This window comes from Pimephales promelas, chromosome 23, assembly GCF_988280905.1.
Source record: "Pimephales promelas chromosome 23, fPimPro1.hap1.1, whole genome shotgun sequence".
Lineage (NCBI taxonomy): Eukaryota > Metazoa > Chordata > Actinopteri > Cypriniformes > Leuciscidae > Pimephales > Pimephales promelas.
This window is the reverse complement of record NC_142791.1, coordinates 17876489-17896004: the sequence shown is the minus strand read 5'-3', so window position 1 is coordinate 17896004 and position 19516 is coordinate 17876489. Positions and strand designations below refer to the sequence as shown.

The following is a 19516-nucleotide window of genomic DNA, read 5'->3' as shown; positions in this document are numbered from 1 at the left end:
CACGTAGCAGCTGGTAGTTTGACTTGACATGAGCAGGTTGTCGGTCTAGGAAGCTTCGTACCTCTGAACTGGATGTGGATCTGAGGAGGTATAAAATGTCTCTGTCAGTCATATGGGGTCTCACCTCTAGGAGGAAGTCGATATCTTGGAGGTCGGCCTGGATGCTGTGGCCCTCCGTGGAGTTCGGGTTGAACTGGGTGATGTTCTTAGCCAGCTGGTTGAGATCTTTGAAGGTCATTCCATGTGCAGAGTCTGGCTGGATGATCTCTCTTTGTTTGTTGGCAGGGAAGAGTTCTGAAGGCCGGTGACGTTTTGGGGTGTGGCCATTCACTTCTTCCGTCGTTTTTATCTTTTATATATCTATCCATATAAGTCACTTGATGCTCCTCGACGAGAGCTGGTCCTTCAACAACATCTCAGGACGGGGTTCTGTCATATCCATACATCTGTCTGTGCTTGATAAACGATATTGCCCTCAAAACTTTTAGGATAGGCTTGCTCAAGCCAAATTAAAGTTTTTATTTAGAGTTTATATTCTTTATAAACAATTAAGTCTCTTAGGTACTTAGGTACTACAAAGCCAATAACACTCAAGTGTATCTTGTCTAACATTTTCCTATATAATATGTTTAAGATGTATAAAAAATAAATTCCTTGTATGACTCTGTACTGATAATGCCATTCTTCAAAATGATTCAATATTGTTTGTTCTGTATTTTATCTAAATCAGGTGTTGTGAACTGGAGTGCAAGAGACTTGCACTCTTGCCAAGAGTTCCAGGTGCCCTCTTTGACTGTGCTTGCACTGTACTGAAATACACAAGGAAAGAATGGGAGTCCTGCGTGCATTTTCTTCTGTGAAGGACGTTGAGGGCTAGTTTTTTCAATGATGGAGGGCAGTAGCGGAGTGGCAATCGGGAGAGTCGGGAGTTTTCCCGGTGGGCCGGTAGTGTTTCGAGGCCGCGAGGGCCGGTCTGATAAAATATTGGAAGTTCGCCATGTGCACCTGGGGCCCAAGCTAAGGGAAGAAAACTTTTTTTTTATTTTTTTACATTTTCTATAACGGAGCATATATTTGCACTAAGTGCCTGTCTTTACAGCAAAAAGACGCCCATCTTGAAACAGCTTCAGTGGCGTAAGTCATAGGGCGTGTGAAGTGCTTGAAAGCAGCTTTTGATGCGCTGAACGCGAGTTTGAATACGCTTTTTGCCGAACTCTCTCTTCTCCCTTTTCCCAACACATACTGTATATAAAGATGTAAAATGTAAAACCTACCATTAAGGTCTCTAGCGTTATATTTTGCCAACAAACTAAAATTGAAACTATGATATGGCGTTGCGCCATTATAATAACTGACATTAGAATAGCATCCTGTTTGTGCAGCGTGATTAACTTTGCTCACGCAATCATCATGGTCATCTGGTGTTTTCTCCTAAATAAAAGCTCAAGGGTTTATTTCTTGCAAGTGAAGAAATTAGGACAAAAGTCTTTTAATTTTCCTCCATTATAGTGTAATGTAAGTTAAAATATACTTTTGAAATACTCATTTTCATTAACATAGTACATTTATAGTCTAAATGGATTTTACAGTACGTCATAGGAATAATTATAAATCATTATTACATTATTATAATAATTGTTTGGCATCCTAAAACACCATTGATAATGTAATGCAGACTGTGACTCTCATAACTAAAAAGATGTTTGAGTCCTCTTTATTGTCACAAATTAATGCTTTTTCTTTGTTCAACGAGCAGTTCGTGTCCAAAATTCTCTTTTTTTTTTGAGTTGGCATGCATAATATGGTTTACAGAGATTGACAATGTACTGTATGTAGTTATTTTAACTTCAAACTTTATTGGCATAAATGTTTTATAATAACCTATATAATGCACAAAATAAACAAGAACTATTACAGAGGAATGCTTAAAATAAGAAATATATTTAGGTGCCATTAATGTTTACAGTTATTTTGTTATTTACATGGTGAAGTGCAACAGAATGTGAAAAACTTTTAAAATACTACAAAGATATTACACAATACTCTGTAATTCCTTATACGCTGAACTTAGATCAGGCATAGTTAGAACTATGGATATGTGCTCTACTCCTTTTTGCTGCTTTCATTATTACTTTAGAGATTTTTAATACTTAATCATTTTATTAAAAGTATTGTACCGGTATTGTACCAATACTGTACCACTTAACGCAAATACGGTTTAAGGAAAGAGATAGTAGATACAATTTAAGAAGGAGAGGAAATCTCTCCCAATCAATTGCACGTACCACACTCAAAAGCATGTGCATATCTGTCAATGGGGTAAGGCTGTGGAATAATTTACCTGTATAATAATTAAAGAAAGCAATCATATTGTGCAATTTAAAAGAAGGTTTAAAATGTTTATATTAGAAAATTTAAGGTAGATGGGACATATGTCTCATTTCCTCTTCAAGAGGATGATTTGAATTATTATACAGTCTGTTTCTTGCCATTCCTTTAATATTCATTGTCAGTATTACATTTTGTGTTTTTTGTTTATTTATTTATTTTTGTTTTTTACATTATAATTGTATTGTGTGACTTATTTTTAGATAAAATGTACTGCAAATGATTAAGTTTTTTTTGTTGTTGTTTTTTCTCAAAAAGGATAAATTATGATATTTTGTAAAGAGAAAACAGTAGCCGTTTCAAATCCAGATTTGTAAAAGGGGAAGGTAAATATAAGTTAGCTTCTTCCTTCTCCTTTTTTTTTCTATATTCTTTTTCTTCTCTTTTGAACATGCTGAGATTTTGTTTTTATTATTTTTTGTTTAAATATGCTCTGTTATCAATGACCATGTTCTGAAGAGGAAAAGGAAATGAAAAGAAATAAAATTATTCATTCATTCATTCATTCAATACGATGCATGTGCTTTCAGCGTGGTATATATATTTGGTATATTTTCATTTTAATTTATATAGTAGTACATTTATACACTGTAAAAAATTTCCGTAAAAATACGGTACAATGTACCATATAAATGTGAAGGATTTTTTCCGTATTTGTCTTTTACGGATCTTTTACCCTTATTTTGAATTTCGCGTTGCATTGTGGGAACAAGATCCCGGCAGCGCGAAAAGTTTAAGACGCATCCGCCATTACACACGCAGATGACCGCGGGCAAAGTTGCTTTTTAGAGCCGGATTTCGGGTGTGTGGAAGCCATTCTGACACTTATGTGGTAAAACTTAAACTTAAAAACGAAAATTATGTTTTGCTTGATAAGCTGTTAACGTAACGTTATTTTTAGTTACCATCTGGCATTAACTGGTAGGCAAATGAATGTCGGAGCCGTCACGTTTATCATTTTATGCATATCGTCACACATTGAAAGAGTTAGTTAAGACTCGTGGAGGTTCTCGATTGTAGTGTCCTTGTTGTAATGGGCTTATTTACTTTTATTTGTCGTGATGCGGTTTATTTCTTGCCGAGCGAATCCGTTAACTAGTTGTGATAGTTCTAACGTTAGCTAGTGTTTTTAGAGCAATTAATTAATGCCTTCAAGCAAAAGCAACCAGAGGAATCGTCAAGAAAAGTAAACGCCATTAAGACTTGCTTGATTTGAAAGGCATGAAGACACAACGTGAAGAGACTGTTTGTGAATATGCAGTAACTTGACCGCTACAGCTGGATCAAGGAAAACACCAGCACCTTTTCTGCAAAATGAGGTAAGTTAACGTTATGTTTACGTTAGACTTCATGTTTTTGTTTTAGATGACACACACGACTTTAAACCCCAAATAATGAAAGATTAATTTACATTTAGCATGACTGCTATTATCTAAACTTCTGCCTGTAATGTTAGTCATTCTTTCCCTTCTCATTTGTTCATTTCATAATGTTTCTGTTGTTTTCTTATCTATTAACAGGACTTTTCTGCTGTAGTTTACATCCCAAGCACCACCTGCATGCTTCTAATGGGTTTGTATTTTGTTTTATTAGCATTATTATGAATGTTCAATACTGGCAAAACGCATTTGAATTTAAAGTCTGAAGAATAAAGTCTGTTTATAGAAAAAGTTGGTTGCTGAATACCCCCTTCAAAGATATTTATGTTTACATGGTCGGTAGAAATACAAATTGTATAGGGAAGATTTAAACAACTATGTTTAAAGCGTTTTTTTGAAGTGATCGTGTTATGTTTTTCATTTAGTAATATCTTTTTCTGTTTCAGGTGGTGGACATTCAGGGTTGCTGTCATTCAAGAAGTTATTGACCACATCTCCTACCCTATTGAGGCAGTAAGATGCAAAATACCTGAAGAATATGGCACTTATCCTGGAGTTCATATAAAGGTAAGCAACACATTTTTAATCAAATTATTTATAGAACATGTTATTGTGATTCTGTTTATTTAGTTGAAAATAATGAAACATATTAGAATGTAGCCTATAGTTGAGCATGCAGACAAGCTGACATGACATGCAATTGGAGTCCACTGGAAAAAAGTCTTAGCATTTTTTAAACAGTGTTTGAATTTGAGAGAATTAGGAATGGCTGATAATTTTTTTATAGTTGATAATTTAGTGAATGTAAAATACTGTACATTTGTTTGTCAACCTCAACCTGGTCTACATGATACTTTGTAGTTAATTTTCCTTCATTTAATTTCTTGTGTAGCTAAAAATATATCCTTTTTTTTTTTTCATTTCCAACTTTCCTGTGTAGAAATCCTGAACGAAGGTTGAAAAGGCTGAGATGAAGGAAACGTCCCCATTCCTCCAAAACTGCTGAAGTTCCTGTATGAACAACTTCGAAAAACCAGGTAAAGTTTCAAGCTTTTGTCAAATCTCAAAATGGAACTTTAACTGAACATACTGAAAAATGAACGTTTTTCATGCAAGTTGTTAAGATCTTAAAGGGATAGTTCACTTTGAAATACATTTTTGAAATCTTTTATACCTCAAGGACATCCAAAATGTAGGTGTCTTTGTTTCCACAGTATTTTCAAGTTTGATATTTTTAGGTCAAACCGTTCTTGTTCTTTTAGTCATATAATGGAGGTTTATGGGGTTCACCCTGGGTCCCCCTAAAGAGCATGCACAGAGACGTCCAAATTAAACATGATTTAATGACTCCTAAATGCAAGTACACATTGATGGCCTAAAACACAAAACGAGCGGTTTGTGTGAGAAAACGAACAGTATTTAAATTGTTTTTACCTCTTGTAATCACAGCCACGTCCAAGTGATCTGAAGGATCACTTCCGGCGCACTTGCACAGACCGAAGCGCCCTGTGCCTTCAGATCACTTGGACGTGGCTGTGATTACAAGAGGTAAAAACAATATAAATACTGTTCGTTTTCTCACACAAACTGCTTGTTTCGTGTCTTAGGCCATCTATGTGTACTTGCATTTAGGAGTCATTGAATCATGTTTAATTTGGACTTCTCTGTGCATGCTTTTTCAGTTTCACTTTTTCAGGGTGAACCCCGTAAACCTGCATTATATGACTTACAGACAAGAACGGTTTGACCTAAAAATATCAAAATTGAAAATACTGTGGAAACAAAGGCACCTACATCTTGGATGCCCTAGAAGTAAGATAAAAGATATCAAAAATTAATTTCAAAGTGAACTATCCCTTTAATGAAATCTGAGAGCGTTCTCTCCCTCTGTTGACAGCTCTCCCTCTGCTTACTCCTACCACTTCAAGCTTCAGAAAGATAGTAAGATCATAATAAAAGTAACACAGTGTTAGAGTCCTATCCAAATGTGATGCGATAAGATTCTAGCAACAAAACATTTGTGCCACTTTATAAATTTGGGGTTAAACCACTGGAGTCACATGGATTACATTTGTGTCTATACCTTTCTGAAACTTGAAAGTGGTAGTTGCCTCAGCTGTCAATGGAAGGACAGAAACCTCTCAGAGTTCCTCAAAAAGATCTTCATTTTTGTTCTAAAGATGAATGTAACTCTTGTGAGGACGTGTGGAACAACGTGCGTGTGAGTAATTACAAATTAAAATTTTGGGGTGAGCTTATGCTTTATGTAATATTGTGTTCTCTTACAGAAAAATGGCATCAACACTAACATTTCACTCTTCTTTAATCCCTAGCTGGCATCTTGGGGAGGACGACCTCGCATCCAGTATGCTGCTGTGGGTGCCGCAGGATTTCGAACTCATTCGATCACTTGTCTCTATGCTTTTCGAACTGTGGCGACTAATCGTGCCTTGCTGTGGGTCAAGCCACTGGAACTTCAGATCTTCTTCGATTTGCTTAATCCATCCTTTTTTTGGGTGCAATGCGCTGGATTCTACACTGGGTTGGACGTTTCCTCCAGAGGACTTGTGTGGTATTCAATTTGCATCCATTCTGCATGTGTCCAAACATTTCACTCTATTGACTAGAAGTCTAAAGCAATTTTTAAAAGCAGAAGCCTTATCTTCATTGCATTTTGTTTGTTTCTGTATTGTATCGTATTCTATTAGTATTGCATTTGAAAATGTTTTGAATCTTGACTTTCACAGTTTATGAAGGTTTTTTTTTTCCATTTTTTTAAAATAATTTTGTGAGCTATTTGGTACAACACCAATATTGTGCAAGTACCTGCTCGTTTTCTTTTTTCATTTCTCCCATGTTTGTTTAATGTCTTAACTTTTTCCACAATACAAGCACTTTTTTATGGTGCTTTGCACATTGTTAAATTGTGTGTCTGTCTGTGTATATCAATTTTTACCCATTGAATGCGTTTTAAGAATGTTTACATGAAATTTTTACAGAAAAATAAAACATGTTCAATATGTATATATTGTTCTTGAATTATTTGCTACCAAAATATATGCTATAAAAATAGAAATTTCTGTATAAGGATTATCCGTGAATAGTACAGAAAATACGGAATTTTCCATTTTAGGTTTGACGGAAATGTCCGTCAATGGTACAGAAAAACTCATGTAAATCTACGGAAATTTCCGTTCTAAGGTTTACGGAAGTGCCCGTACAAAAACGGAAAAAGTGCTGGTAATTAATTACCAGCACTTTTTCCGTTTTTTAACGGAGATTTTTTTAACAGTGTAGGCTATATGGATTTTACGTCATAGAAATAATTATATAAATCATTACATTATTATAATAATTGTTTGGGATCCTAAAACACCATTGATAATGTAATAGACTGAGACTCTCATTACTAAAAAGATGTTTGAGCCCTCTTTATTGTCCTGGTGCAAATCAATGCTTTTTCTATGTTCAACGAGCAGTTCATGGGTTGAAGCTCTTAATTTTGATCTCTCAAATAGCACAAGATTGATGCATTTAGCCTTAAAATGTACAAAATTTTCTAGCGGGGGATAATGCCCCCGAACCCCCCCTAGGAACAGAGTCCACCCAACATAGTTTTACAAATTTGTTAATCTTTAAGGTTGCCTTTTTTACTGCTGGCTGGGGTACTACCGATGAAAATTAGCTCTTTTAGCTAACATTTTCATTGTTCTAATATTGATTAGAGGGAGATGGATTTGGAGAAAGGGAAAGAGAGGGAGATGGAGAAAGGGAAAGAGGGGGAGAAGGAGAAAGGGAGAGCAGGCAGGAAGAACCAGGTGAGGAAACAATAATAAATTGACAAATAGTGATTTCAAGCAAAACAGTAACTACTTATACTCCTACGTTTTGCCATTAAGTAGCCTATTACATTACTTTTTGTAACATTATTTTACACTACATTTTTTCATAAAAAAGGAGGAGGAAAACAACAGGGAGAGTCCATAAGGGATGAGAGGGAATTAAGAAATGAAGAGAGAGAGGGAGCGTATATGGGTGTAAAATGTGGGTGGTGGCAGTGGGGCTCATTGGGTGCTCAGCACCCCCAAAGCTCTGACCCTAGAATCGCCCCTGGCGTCATGTAGCCCCGCCCTAGTGCGGCCCCGCCTCAATCTACGTCATCACTTTGTTACTAACCAATGAGAATTGTTATGGGCGGAGCTGCACGTGCAGCCCCGCCCCAGGTGCAGCCCCACCCCGATCTGCAGGCTGCAGCCAGGTGTACTTGTAATGATGTAGCAAAATGTGTGGATCATGCCCAGTCACGATCTATTGATTTATACTATTTCCTGATTTTTTTTTTCTTTTCCTTTTTTTTTTCTTTGTTGAAAGTCATAATCTGAGGGTCAAATTTCACCAAGCCGTGTCAGTCGTCATTAAACCATCCTCCTCCAGGGTTATTAGACCCTACTACAGCAACAGACTCACTTTTTATTTTTAATAGTTGCGTGTATTAATGTGAGATTGATGTGTAGCCTGCTGGAGAGATCCCGCGCTGATAATACAAACGAATAGCCTAATAAAGCAGCTTTCATAAGACTGTAGAGCAGCAGCACGCAGCCGGAGTGTGTGTGTAGGAGGGAACTCAGTTTGACCTGTAACTAGGGTTGAGTTAAGGGTGTGTACAGTACATTTACCACATACTTCACTCGACATTTACCTTTCTGTACAGGTATCAAGAGCTCTAAGCTTTATCCTCAGACCTCAGCAGGGATTGTTCTGCTTTTGTACAGCTGGTGTTGTGGTCCTCCTCGCGCGAGCAAAGCGCTCGTGTATGAAGCGGTAAGTCAGCGCGTGTCAGCGGCGTCGCTGCCATTGATTGATTGACGGCTGGGTCTTCTTTTTCCTGCTTCCCGTTCCTTGTTTACATTCAAATGTGACTGTGTCAGATTTCTGTTTGTTTGTTTGTTTGAATATGTGTGTGTCGAGATTTAGCGATATCCCTCTTTTAATTTTATTTTGCAGAACTGAATTCCACTTAATTTTAGCTATATGATAAAAGAAAATGTTTTTTTTATTTCCATTTTATACATTAATGTCATATTTTAATTTTCAACAAAAATATGATGGTATAATAGGGATTTTAGGGGTTTTGTTGTTGTAGGGGTTTTTTTTTTTTTTACTGAGTGTTATGAATGAAGGCCAGTATTGCTTTTTTTCTTGTTTTAGCCATTCACCATTACAGCATAATTAAAGGTTTACATAAAATTATACAGGACTTTAAAAATATAACAACAACCTTAAGTTAACCCTAAGTTTTTAACTGAGCTTAGACTTATTAAAGCTAGTTTCAGAAACCCATTGAAAAGTAACATTTGTATAGTATGTTTCTGTCTGTAACTCAATCAGGCCTCTCTCTCTCTCTCTCTCTCTCTCTCTCTCTCTCTCTCTCTCTCTCTCTCTCTCTCTCTCTCTCTCTCTCTCTCTCTGGGATAGTTTACTCTGCATGACGTCCTGTGGTGTTACTTCTTCTTTTGAAACTGTTTTACAGAGTCCAAACCCAAGCAAGACCAGTAGACGCCCATTCTGTGAGCTGTGTGTTTTTGAGTAAAGCGTGAAGATGCTGCAGCAGATCCTGGCTGACATGTACATCGAGCCGGAGCTGCTGAGTGAGCTCAACGAGGAGCAAAAACAGGTGCTGTTCCTCAAGATGAGGGAAGAGCAGATCAGGAGATGGAGAGAGCGAGAGACACAGCTGGAGAAGGAGGAGGCTGCAAGTCTGAAAGGCAGAAAAGGTTTTCACTGACACATCCTTACTTACTGACAATAAGATGTGAATATACAGGGCAGAGGATCTGTCATACATATTACCAGAAATGTATGTGTGTGTGTGTGTGTGTGCAGTTTCAGGAAAGTTTGTGTCATGGATGAAGGGTCTTGATGATGATGATGTGTGGGTTTGGGTGATGGGAGAACATCGTGACGACAAACCTTACGATCAAATCTGTGACGAGATCATGGCCGAGAGAGCAGCGCTGCAGGCTCAGAGAGAGGCTGAGCAGCTCAGGTGAAACACACACACACTTCATTCATGCAGCAGAAATACAACTACACACTCGCTATAAGCAGTTCAAGTCAAGTCACCTTTATTTATAAAGCGATTTTAACACTATGGATTGTTTCAAAGCAGCTTTACAGTGATAATAGGAAATTAAAGTAGCAGAGATTGTTTTGGCTTTACAGCAGCTCTAGAATGAAGTTAGTTAAATTAAAGTTTGTTCTGATTGATTCCCTTCCATTGCAAAGATCACTAGTTATGAACTGTAATCGCAAAAATATGTGTCTTTGGGGAAAAAAGTTATCTTTGGGCAAACTTCAGAAGGCTTTCACAGGGAGGGACTAGTGACACTTCAGGTCTGCGTTGTCGTCGTGTCCAGGCGCTGGTCTTTCATCAGATCTGGATACGGCATGGATCCAGCGGACTACGGTAAACCTCGGGAGAAATGAAGAGACTAATATTAGTGTAGACACAATTCTTCTTATGATGTAACGAGTACATCAGGAATTATGGGAAGTGTTCCCGGTTCCGGCTGACCTAATCTATGCAGCCTAACATTGAATTATAGTACTTTTTTTCTACTATGGAAGTAAATGGTGCCAAACAATCGTTCGTTTCAATCATTCTTCAAAATATCTTCCTTTGTGTTCAGTAGAAGAAAGTACCTCATACAGGTTTGCAACAACCTGAGGGTGAGTAAATTATGACAGAATTTTTAGATTTCTGGGTGGAGTATCCCTTTAATAGGGAGCCAATGCATGGTTGACACTTGACAGAACCTTCTAATATGGCTAATATGGTCCTACTTCCTGGTTCTGGTAAGAACTCGAGCTGTTTCATCTTAAGTAGGTCGCACACGGGACGAGAAGCGCAGCGTCGCGCAGCGCCACGTCTTTAAAATTCGAACACATTATTGTCTATGAGTATACACACACCGGCGGCGCCATTCGGCGTCTGTCCGCGGCGCCCGGCGACGGCTCAGGACCGCGTTCAAAACCCTGCTGCGCCACAGAGCGCCATTTACATAGTTTTATATAAAATTTAAATTATTTTTGTCTCAAATCGTTGCTGATGGATCCTGACTTCGCCCTATGCTGCAATATACATTTAGTTTTGCATTCATTTACAGAAATCAGCTGCTTGAATGACAATTGCTGATGTTTTTTCAGGTGAGATTCTCAATTCATTCAGTTAACGGATGCTCTGAGGTAAAGTGTTCAAACTGCACACTCAGCAACGATTGTATTTAATTGTACAGTACAATCATAACATAGAACAGACATTATCTTCATTTCCTGTCATTAAACATTACAATATTGCTGGCCATACACTGGTGAGAAAGTGTGCGTCCGGTGTGCGATACCTGGAGTTGTCCTAGACGCGGCGCGGTGGCACGATAATCTAGCCTTGATGTCATGAACGCATGAACTGTTCCACATTTGTCAATTAGAGCATATGACGTAATTTACAGTAGATATATATATTTTAAGAATGCAGTTTTGCAGATTCTAGACACGTGACTTTCAATTGAAAGATTGGTATGAAAGAGCACACCCAGGTTCCTACCCGACGACGAAGAATTAACAGAGCAGCCATCATGTGTTAGAAAATATTTCAGGCTGTTACGTGTGGACGTTTTTTATCCAATAATTAGAATCTCTGTTTTTTTTTATTCAAGATCGGCCTGTAATTGTCTATTTCTGTACGATCAAGTTGCATTTTTTTTAACAAGCTGTTTAATCATAGCCAGCTTAAAAGTTTTGCTACTATCCTTATGACTAAGATGAATTAATGATATTAAGAAGAGGATTTATGATCTCTGGAAGCATGAGACATACATGTTGTCGATTTAGATGATTTAATGAGTTTAGAAAATTCTTCCTCTCCAATAGCAATGAATGAATCAAATTTTTCCTCAGGGAGACTACAATACACTGCTTGATGCGATACTGTAGTAGACGGTTGCATAGTTATAATTTTCTCCCTGATATTATCAATCTTGTAAATAAAGAAGTTCACAAAGTCATCATTACTGTTGTGCTGTTTGGAAACTTCTGGGGTTGAGGCTTTATTTTTCGTCAGTTTATTTTGCTAACCCTAACCCTGTTTCAAATAGATACCTAGAATTATGTTGGTTTTCTTCTAATAGGGTTGAAAAATAAGCAGATCTAGCAGCTTTAAATTCCTCTCTGTATGCAATTGAGCTCTCCTTCCATGAAATACAAAAAATCTTCCCTTTTTCTGGCTGCTCTCTTAAGGGTCTGGGTGTGCTCGTTGAACCATGGCATTGGAGTATTTTCTTTAATTTTCTTTTAAGTGCAAGCAAGCAACTGTGTCTAAAAGTGTTGGAAAAGAGAGTCAACAGTTTCTGTTGCATTATCAAGTTCTAAGTTATCTCATTTAGCCTAGGCTAAATGAAGTTTACATGAGAATCAGCAAATAGCTTGTTTTCACGTGACGTCATGCCACTGCGTTGCCATGGCACGAAAAGCAGATGGAGGGCAGGAAGTGATTTTCTATATTTAGGAACATACTCAAAAAATGCCTATGTTTTGCGTCATTTATGGTTGCTCAAATCGATCAAACCACGAGGAGTTTTTATCGTGTGCCCAAAGTTGTTGTTCATAAGGGGGGGAAATCAGTGTTGTAGTACTCGACACTCGGACTCGGTCTCGAGACCATATTTTAATGGTTTTGGTCTTGTCATGGACTCGTGTGCATTTGGACTCGGAATTGACTCGTACTCGAACATTTTTATTTTAGGACTCGGACTTATTCCCGAGTCCACTCGAGTTCAATTCAAAATATTTTTCAAGATTATTAATGTATGTTAATAAAATATTTCTTTAAATTGATTGACACGCCCAGTGTTTGGTGATTTTCTAGTGCGCAACTGCGCATGACAAATTGTAATAAAATTACTTTTAACACCACCTACTATGTGGCCTTTTTACCCTAAACTGATCATATTTTTTAAACTCTTAGTAAATTCAATAAAATAAAATAAAAGGATTTCTCTAAGTAAATAAAAGTAAATTAGGTAATCAACCCTCACTGGTCTCGACTCGGACTCGACCGTCTCTGGTCTCGGACTCGACTCTCTATGGACTCGGTCTTGACTCGGACTCGACTCTCTCTGGTCTCGGTGTCGACTCGGACTCGAGTGAGGTGGTCTCGACTACAACACTGGGGGAAATACAAGAAATTGACAGAAAAACACTAGGAAAAATGCCTCGCAAAGACTACGTCTGCGGTCAGGAGGAGCCGAATGGGAAAATGCCTGTGTGTGTGTGTGCAGAGATCACTTCGTCAAATGTGAGTTAATACATTATTGATGTGGCTTATAATTACATTATTCAGGTGTTAAAATACACTTATGTGGCTGTTCGTGTAACGTACCAGTTTCCGAACTTTGTAAAGTCAAAGTATGTCTGTAAGAGTAGTTAGTTGCTGATATTTACAGCCTCGATGGCAGGCAAATCTCTCAATTCAATTAAAAATCGGTCCTCTTCATAACGTAAGGATCACGTCCAACATATGTTTCGATTTTCTGTTTATATATTTCTCTTGTAATAGCGTCTAAAGTAGTACAGTACGGATTTTCCTCCATCTCGTCAATTGCGCTCTTCACTCCTTGCCCTCCATCTGCATTCCGCGCGTCAACACAATCACGTGACTGCAAACCACCTATTCTTTGATAGAGTCTGTATGGTGGCCTGTATACAGTAGCCAGCACAAATCTCAAACGTTATTTATCATTTACACTAGATAGTGTTACATTATGCACCAACACTTCAAAAGACTTCTCAGTAATTCTATATTACTATAAATTCAGCTTCAACATTTTAGTTTGTAACGTATGCTGGGGTAAGTTGTAGCAATTAGACAAACAGGCCACATTGTGCAATATGCTACAAAAATAGGTGTATTGATCAATCCATATGAACAACCTAAAACACTCCGCTCTCTGTGACTGACCATAACTTAAATCCACTTAGGCTACATTTACATTTAGTTATTTAGCAGACACTTTTATCCAAAGCGACTTACAATTGAGAAATACAGCGAGTCAACATAAAGAGGCAAACAATGCAAGAAGTGCTCAAAATACAAAGTTTCAGACATTGATTAGAATAGCATAAGCCAGACAAGGGAGGGATTCAGGGAAAAGGAAAGAGTTTTTGTTTTTATTCTTTTAAGAGGTTAAGTGCTCACAGAAGAGATGAGTTTTCAGCTGTCTTTTGATTGTTGTCAGGGATTCTGCATTCCGGATGAGGGTGGGGAGATTGTTCCACCAGCAAGGAACCGTGAACGAGAATGTTCTAGAGCGTACTGTAGACTGTGTGTGTGTGTGTGTGTAAAGGAGTCTACTAGAACAAACTTCCTTAATGAACACTCATATCAGAATCACAATAGTGACACATGAATGTTGTTAACTCTGAAGTGCAGGCTTGCTGGACAGAAACTGCATTGGGCACATTTTACACACACTTCCTTTGGCTTAGTTTTCAAATGTCTCCATACACACAATTTCATTATCTGAGGTCTCATAATCCTCACCATTGGCCTTTTTCACAACTGATCTGTCTGTCCTGCCCTTCTCTAAAACCTCTCGACTTCCTTTTTTTAAACACAGTCTGGCACACCTTTATCTGTCTTTCATCTCCATGATCCAGCCATTCTGTAAGATAATTACAAAGAAACTGTCCTGAGTTTTGAAGGGTAACACTTTATTTTAGAGTGTCATCACACATGTTAGATGTGGTTACTGTAGTACTAATTATAAATTAGTCATGCATAATTAAATGCAACTAACCCTTAAACAAACCCTCATCTAACCCTATAGTAAGTAAATGTAGTTAATAGTATTACTTGGTACTTAAATGTATAATTACAGTGTAACACTGACACCTTAAAATAAAGTGTAACCGGGGATTGTTGTAACACTTCTAAGATGTGTTACAGCCCACTCCTGTGTTTAGCTAGCTGTATTAGCATAATGGTTTGAATTTAAAATGAAAAACATTTAATCCATAATATTTGCATGAAAAATAGAATTTATAAGTTATATGATTTTATCCGCAAAAGTTTAAGGACTATAAACTTAAAGAAATATAGTTTTGGTCCAAAAAGTTATATTCTAACTTCAAAATCAGATTTTTCTTAATAAAATGACTGATGATTGGTGTAATTGATGGCGTTACAACTATACCCGGTCTCATAATTGTTGTACTGCCTTTAATTTATGCATATTTAAATTATTTAAAAATACAACAATATTATTACAATAATAAGTCATGTTATACTGCATTATGAGAATCATTATTGACAATCAGTTATTTTAGTAGTTTTTTATCTTACTTTTGTCACTTTTTAAAATACTTTTTTTTATTTTATTTCAGTTTAGTTAATTTTTTATCTATTTAAAGTAAGTAATTTTAGTGCTACAAATTAAACATTTATACATTTTCTTTAGTTTAAGTTTTTCATCTAATACTTGTATTTTATTTTATTTCAAAAATAAATAAAAAATTTTTATTTTGTTTTATTTAAATTAACAAAAAATATATATTTTTAACATTAATAACCATAATGTACCTAAAAATACATCCAAACTTATTTTAGAAGTTTGCTGTATTGTCTACAAAATAAAACTGTTAGAATAGGCTTAAGATTTCATTTCGTTCAATTTCGAGGAGAATTATGAATATTTTTGAGAGTTTAACCCAGTTATACTCTGCAACAGCACATTGTATTCAGTATTGTTCTCTTGTGTTGTGTTACATTAGAGATTATTTCTTTGGTAAACTGATGAAATACAAATAATCAAAGAGAATATTTTCTCTGATCTGGCCTGGGCCAATGAAAAATTATGAAAAGTTGAAAGTTTTATGAAGTAAAAGATACATTGACTCGTTTAATGACTCTGGAGCTGCTTTATAGCTGAACTGAACTATACATGAAGAGTTCAGATGCAAAAGCCTCTAAGTGCCATTTGAAATTTTCTTCTAGAATGATCATTTTTATCAAGCTTGTATATTTAAGTTCAGTGATTTCACCTAAATGGCAATGACAATTACCTATTAATTGTTATTTAAGTGAAATTACTGAACTTAAATATACAAGTTTGATAAAAATCATCATTAAAGAAGAAAATTTCAAATGGCATTTAGAGGCTTTTGCATCTGAACTCTTCACATATTCTTTGAACATGTATTGTTTGGCATAAACTACAGATTAATCCACTCGGTCAACGCTAGCTTAATATTTGACCAGTAAAAGACTGTTATCAACACAGAGCTTGTGTGTTCATTCCTCCTCGTGTGCCTGATCTCGTCATGGGACTTTCAGACAGAACTTAATATGAGGATTTGTTTCTGTTTTTAGAGGCACTTCTGATGTGAAATTATGACAGTCACAGTTTTGTTGTACATCAGTTCAAGCACAACCTGTATGATCTGTATTTCCATGATGCAATGCGTGTTGTTGATAACTTCCCTGAGCCAAAGGGCAAAATCTGAAGAGGCTTCTGCAGGATTTAACAACAGGTGTGGGACAATGTGCTCTGTTATCCAGGCATAACTAGTGATAATAACGGTTTATACAACATTAAACAACCGTAGAATGAAACAGGGGCTTAAATCCAACAAACTTCACAGCTGTCTGATTTTATATCATGGAAAATATGTGGGAAAACACGTTTGACTGCTTTTCTATTCACGTTGACAACTAGACAATGAGCAAAAGGAATTTTGTGTGTGTGTGTGTGTGTGCACTTATGCTTTGTCACTGCATGATAATCGTTCTCACTGACATTCACGCTCTCCCCTCAGAGCAACATTTCTTCTGTTAATAATTAATGACCTCTGATAACCTCTGCAAGTGGCCTGCATGTTTAATGTTTTCCGTATATAATTGTCCAGGGCGAGGAAAGAAGCTGAGCTGGAGAAGCGTTTCTCTGGACTGAGTGTCGAGCCGGAGCAGGTCGTGTTGTCGGATCAGCTGAAGGCCAGAGAGGAACAGAGAAGAGCAGATGAGGAACTCAAGGTACTGCCGTCACACACCCACTGACACACACACAGTGTTGTGCAAGTTACTTCCAAACTGTAATACATTAGGTATTACTTGTTACTGTTATTTAAAAGTAATTCATTACCTTACAATATTACTGTCCCAGAATTGTAATGCGTTACATTACTCATGTATTACTTTTGAGTTACTTTCACCAAAATAACTAAGTAGAACTTAACTTTTGGGCTGTAACGATATGCAATATGAAACCGAAATCGCGATTCGCCACACGACTCAGATCCACGAACCTACAGAATCGTGACACACCTCTTCCAACTCCAGCGTTATTCTCCTTACCGTCCATATCCAATGCTGCCTTATCTTTAAATTAGGCTATTAGTATTATTTGAAGTTAACATTATAAAATACGTAGACCTACACCACAAAACTAGTTGAGGATAAATTATTTAAAATTGGGGAAGTCCAGCATTATGGACATGACATTTGCAGTCAAAACTTGAAATAAAAATTCTCAGAAAATACATGTATTGAAACGTATATAGGCTACTTCCTTAAAGGACTCCAGACATTAGACAAATATCAGTCTATGTTTTATTTTTAATATTAGGGAAAAGACACACATTCATGCCAAAAAAATAGGAGGCAAAATATATTTTTCGTAATTCTGTTAATTATACTGCGCAAATCGGATGAGGAAGGGTTGGCTCTCCAGTCTCCATAGAACTTAAAATATTCATTTTATTTTAGTTTTCGTGTTCACATTTATGAGGAAAAAACAATGTTACAGACGCGACCGCTCTGAACTGGCACTAAAAGACTGCTTTAAAACTTTCACATAGTCTGTTGCCTTTAAGAAGTAAAAGCAGACAATACACTGTAATACAACTGTAATACAAGCCTCACTGAACATGTCACGAGTAAAATATTACTGAAAATTGATTAGTAATGCCTTACACTATTGCGTTACAGCAAAAAGTAATATGTTACTGTAATGTATTACTTTTGTAATGCATTACTCCCAACACTGCACACACATACACGCATTCTGCCCTGGTCTCAGTGTGTGTGTGTGTGTGTGTGAGTCAGGAGGAGAGGCGTAAGGCTGAAGAGGATCTGAGGAGGCTGGAGCAGGAGAGAAAACAGCAGATCTACATCAGCCTGAAGGAGAAGAAGCAGCAAGAACACACACACGACCAGCAGGACAACCACTGGCAGCAGACATGTAAACAACACACACACACACAGCCCTCAGTTACTGATCACAACCACTTATCATATATCTAATCTAAAGGGTTCATGGGAGTTATGGTCCATCTCACAAAATCAAAGTCATATCACCCCCAAAACCAACAGGAAAATTTCCTTCAAAATCCTTGTTATTTTAAAGTGCCCTGATTATGCTATTTTGCAGTTTCCTAATGTTGTCTCCTACAACAGGTTAACATGCATCAAAAGTCAAAAAACTTTTTAATTCTCTTATAAAATAGCCTACTTTTGCACATCATCACATTTTCAATGATTCTCAAACGTCTCGTTAGATAAATAAATCTCTCTTAATACCTCCTTTCTGGAGCTACTTTGCCAGACAGCTCAGTCTGTTGTGATTGATCTACTCTGCTCTGATTGGTCAGACAGCTCAGTCTGTTGTGATTGGTCTACTCTGTTCTGATTGGCTAGACAGCAGTCTGTTGTAATCTGTCTACTCTGTTCTGATTGGCCAGACAGCTCAGTTTGTTGTGATTGATCTACTCTGCTCTGATTGGCCAGACAGCTTAGTCTGTTGTGATTGATCTACTCTGCTCTGATTGGTCAGACAGCTCAGTCTGTTGTAATCGGTCTACTCTGTTCTGATTGGCCAGACAGCTCAGTCTGTTGTAATCGGTCTACTCTGTTCTGATTGGCCAGACAGCTCAGTTTGTTGTGGTTGGTCTACTCTGCTCTGATTGGCTAGACAGTTCAGTCTGTTGTAATCGGTCTACTCTGTTCTGATTGGCCAGACAGCTCAGTCTGTTGTGATTGGTCTACTCTGCTCTGATTGGCCAGACAGCTCACTCTGTTGGTATTGATCTACTCTGTTCTAAATTGGCCAGACAGCTCAGTCTGTTGTGATTGGTCTACTCTGCTCTGAAAGTATGTTGTCTGCTGTGATTGGTCTACTCTGTTCTGATTGGCCAGACAGCTCATTCTGTTGTGATTGGTCTACTCTGCTCTGATTAGCCAGACAGCTTGTACTGAGGCTTTTTACACCGTAAACTAAACACGGCAACGAACAATGACGTCGATTTGACCATATCAGTCTTAGCGCGATGATGAAACATTGGAAGAACTAGTTATTCAACCCAAACCTCCATCGCTAGGGCAATTCGAGCAGGACTCAAGTGTTTCTTAGTGATACACTACTCAGTTTGAGGGAAATTATGAGATGTTTCAACTGTAATTCCTCACCATCAGCATTAACAAGTGCATGTCCATCAACAAACCGATTATTGTTGTTGTAGTTATTTATTTACAGAGTATTTTTCAAATTAATTCCAGTGCTATTAGTTAGTTAGCTATTATATTATTATTATAGGCTGCTGTCACTTTAAGCGTCACTTTACCGCAGATCCATTATAATGATACACACACATTTTACACCCAACTGTTTACTTTCACTTGAGTCATAACCAGCTGTTTACAT

The 19516-nt window shown here is 37.2% G+C and overlaps 1 protein-coding gene across 5 annotated transcripts in view; it reads left to right on the top strand.

Moving 5' to 3' along the window:
- sh2d4a (SH2 domain containing 4A) overlaps positions 1 to 19516 on the top strand; it is a 96152-nt gene that overhangs the window by 68544 nt on the left and 8092 nt on the right. For 2 of the 5 annotated variants that reach the window (XM_089126340.1, XM_039676607.2), the window contains exons 2-6: positions 8479 to 8588; positions 9298 to 9541; positions 9651 to 9813; positions 16728 to 16851; positions 17923 to 18058. In XM_089126340.1, the coding sequence (XP_088982466.1) occupies positions 9367 to 9541; positions 9651 to 9813; positions 16728 to 16851; positions 17923 to 18058 (598 nt within the window). In that variant the 5' untranslated portion in view covers positions 8479 to 8588; positions 9298 to 9366. Of the gene's footprint in view, positions 1 to 8182; positions 8589 to 9297; positions 9542 to 9650; positions 9814 to 16727; positions 16852 to 17922; positions 18059 to 19516 lie in introns of those variants that run through there. The other 3 variants (XM_089126341.1, XM_039676608.2, XM_039676606.2) reach the window with 2 other exon arrangements.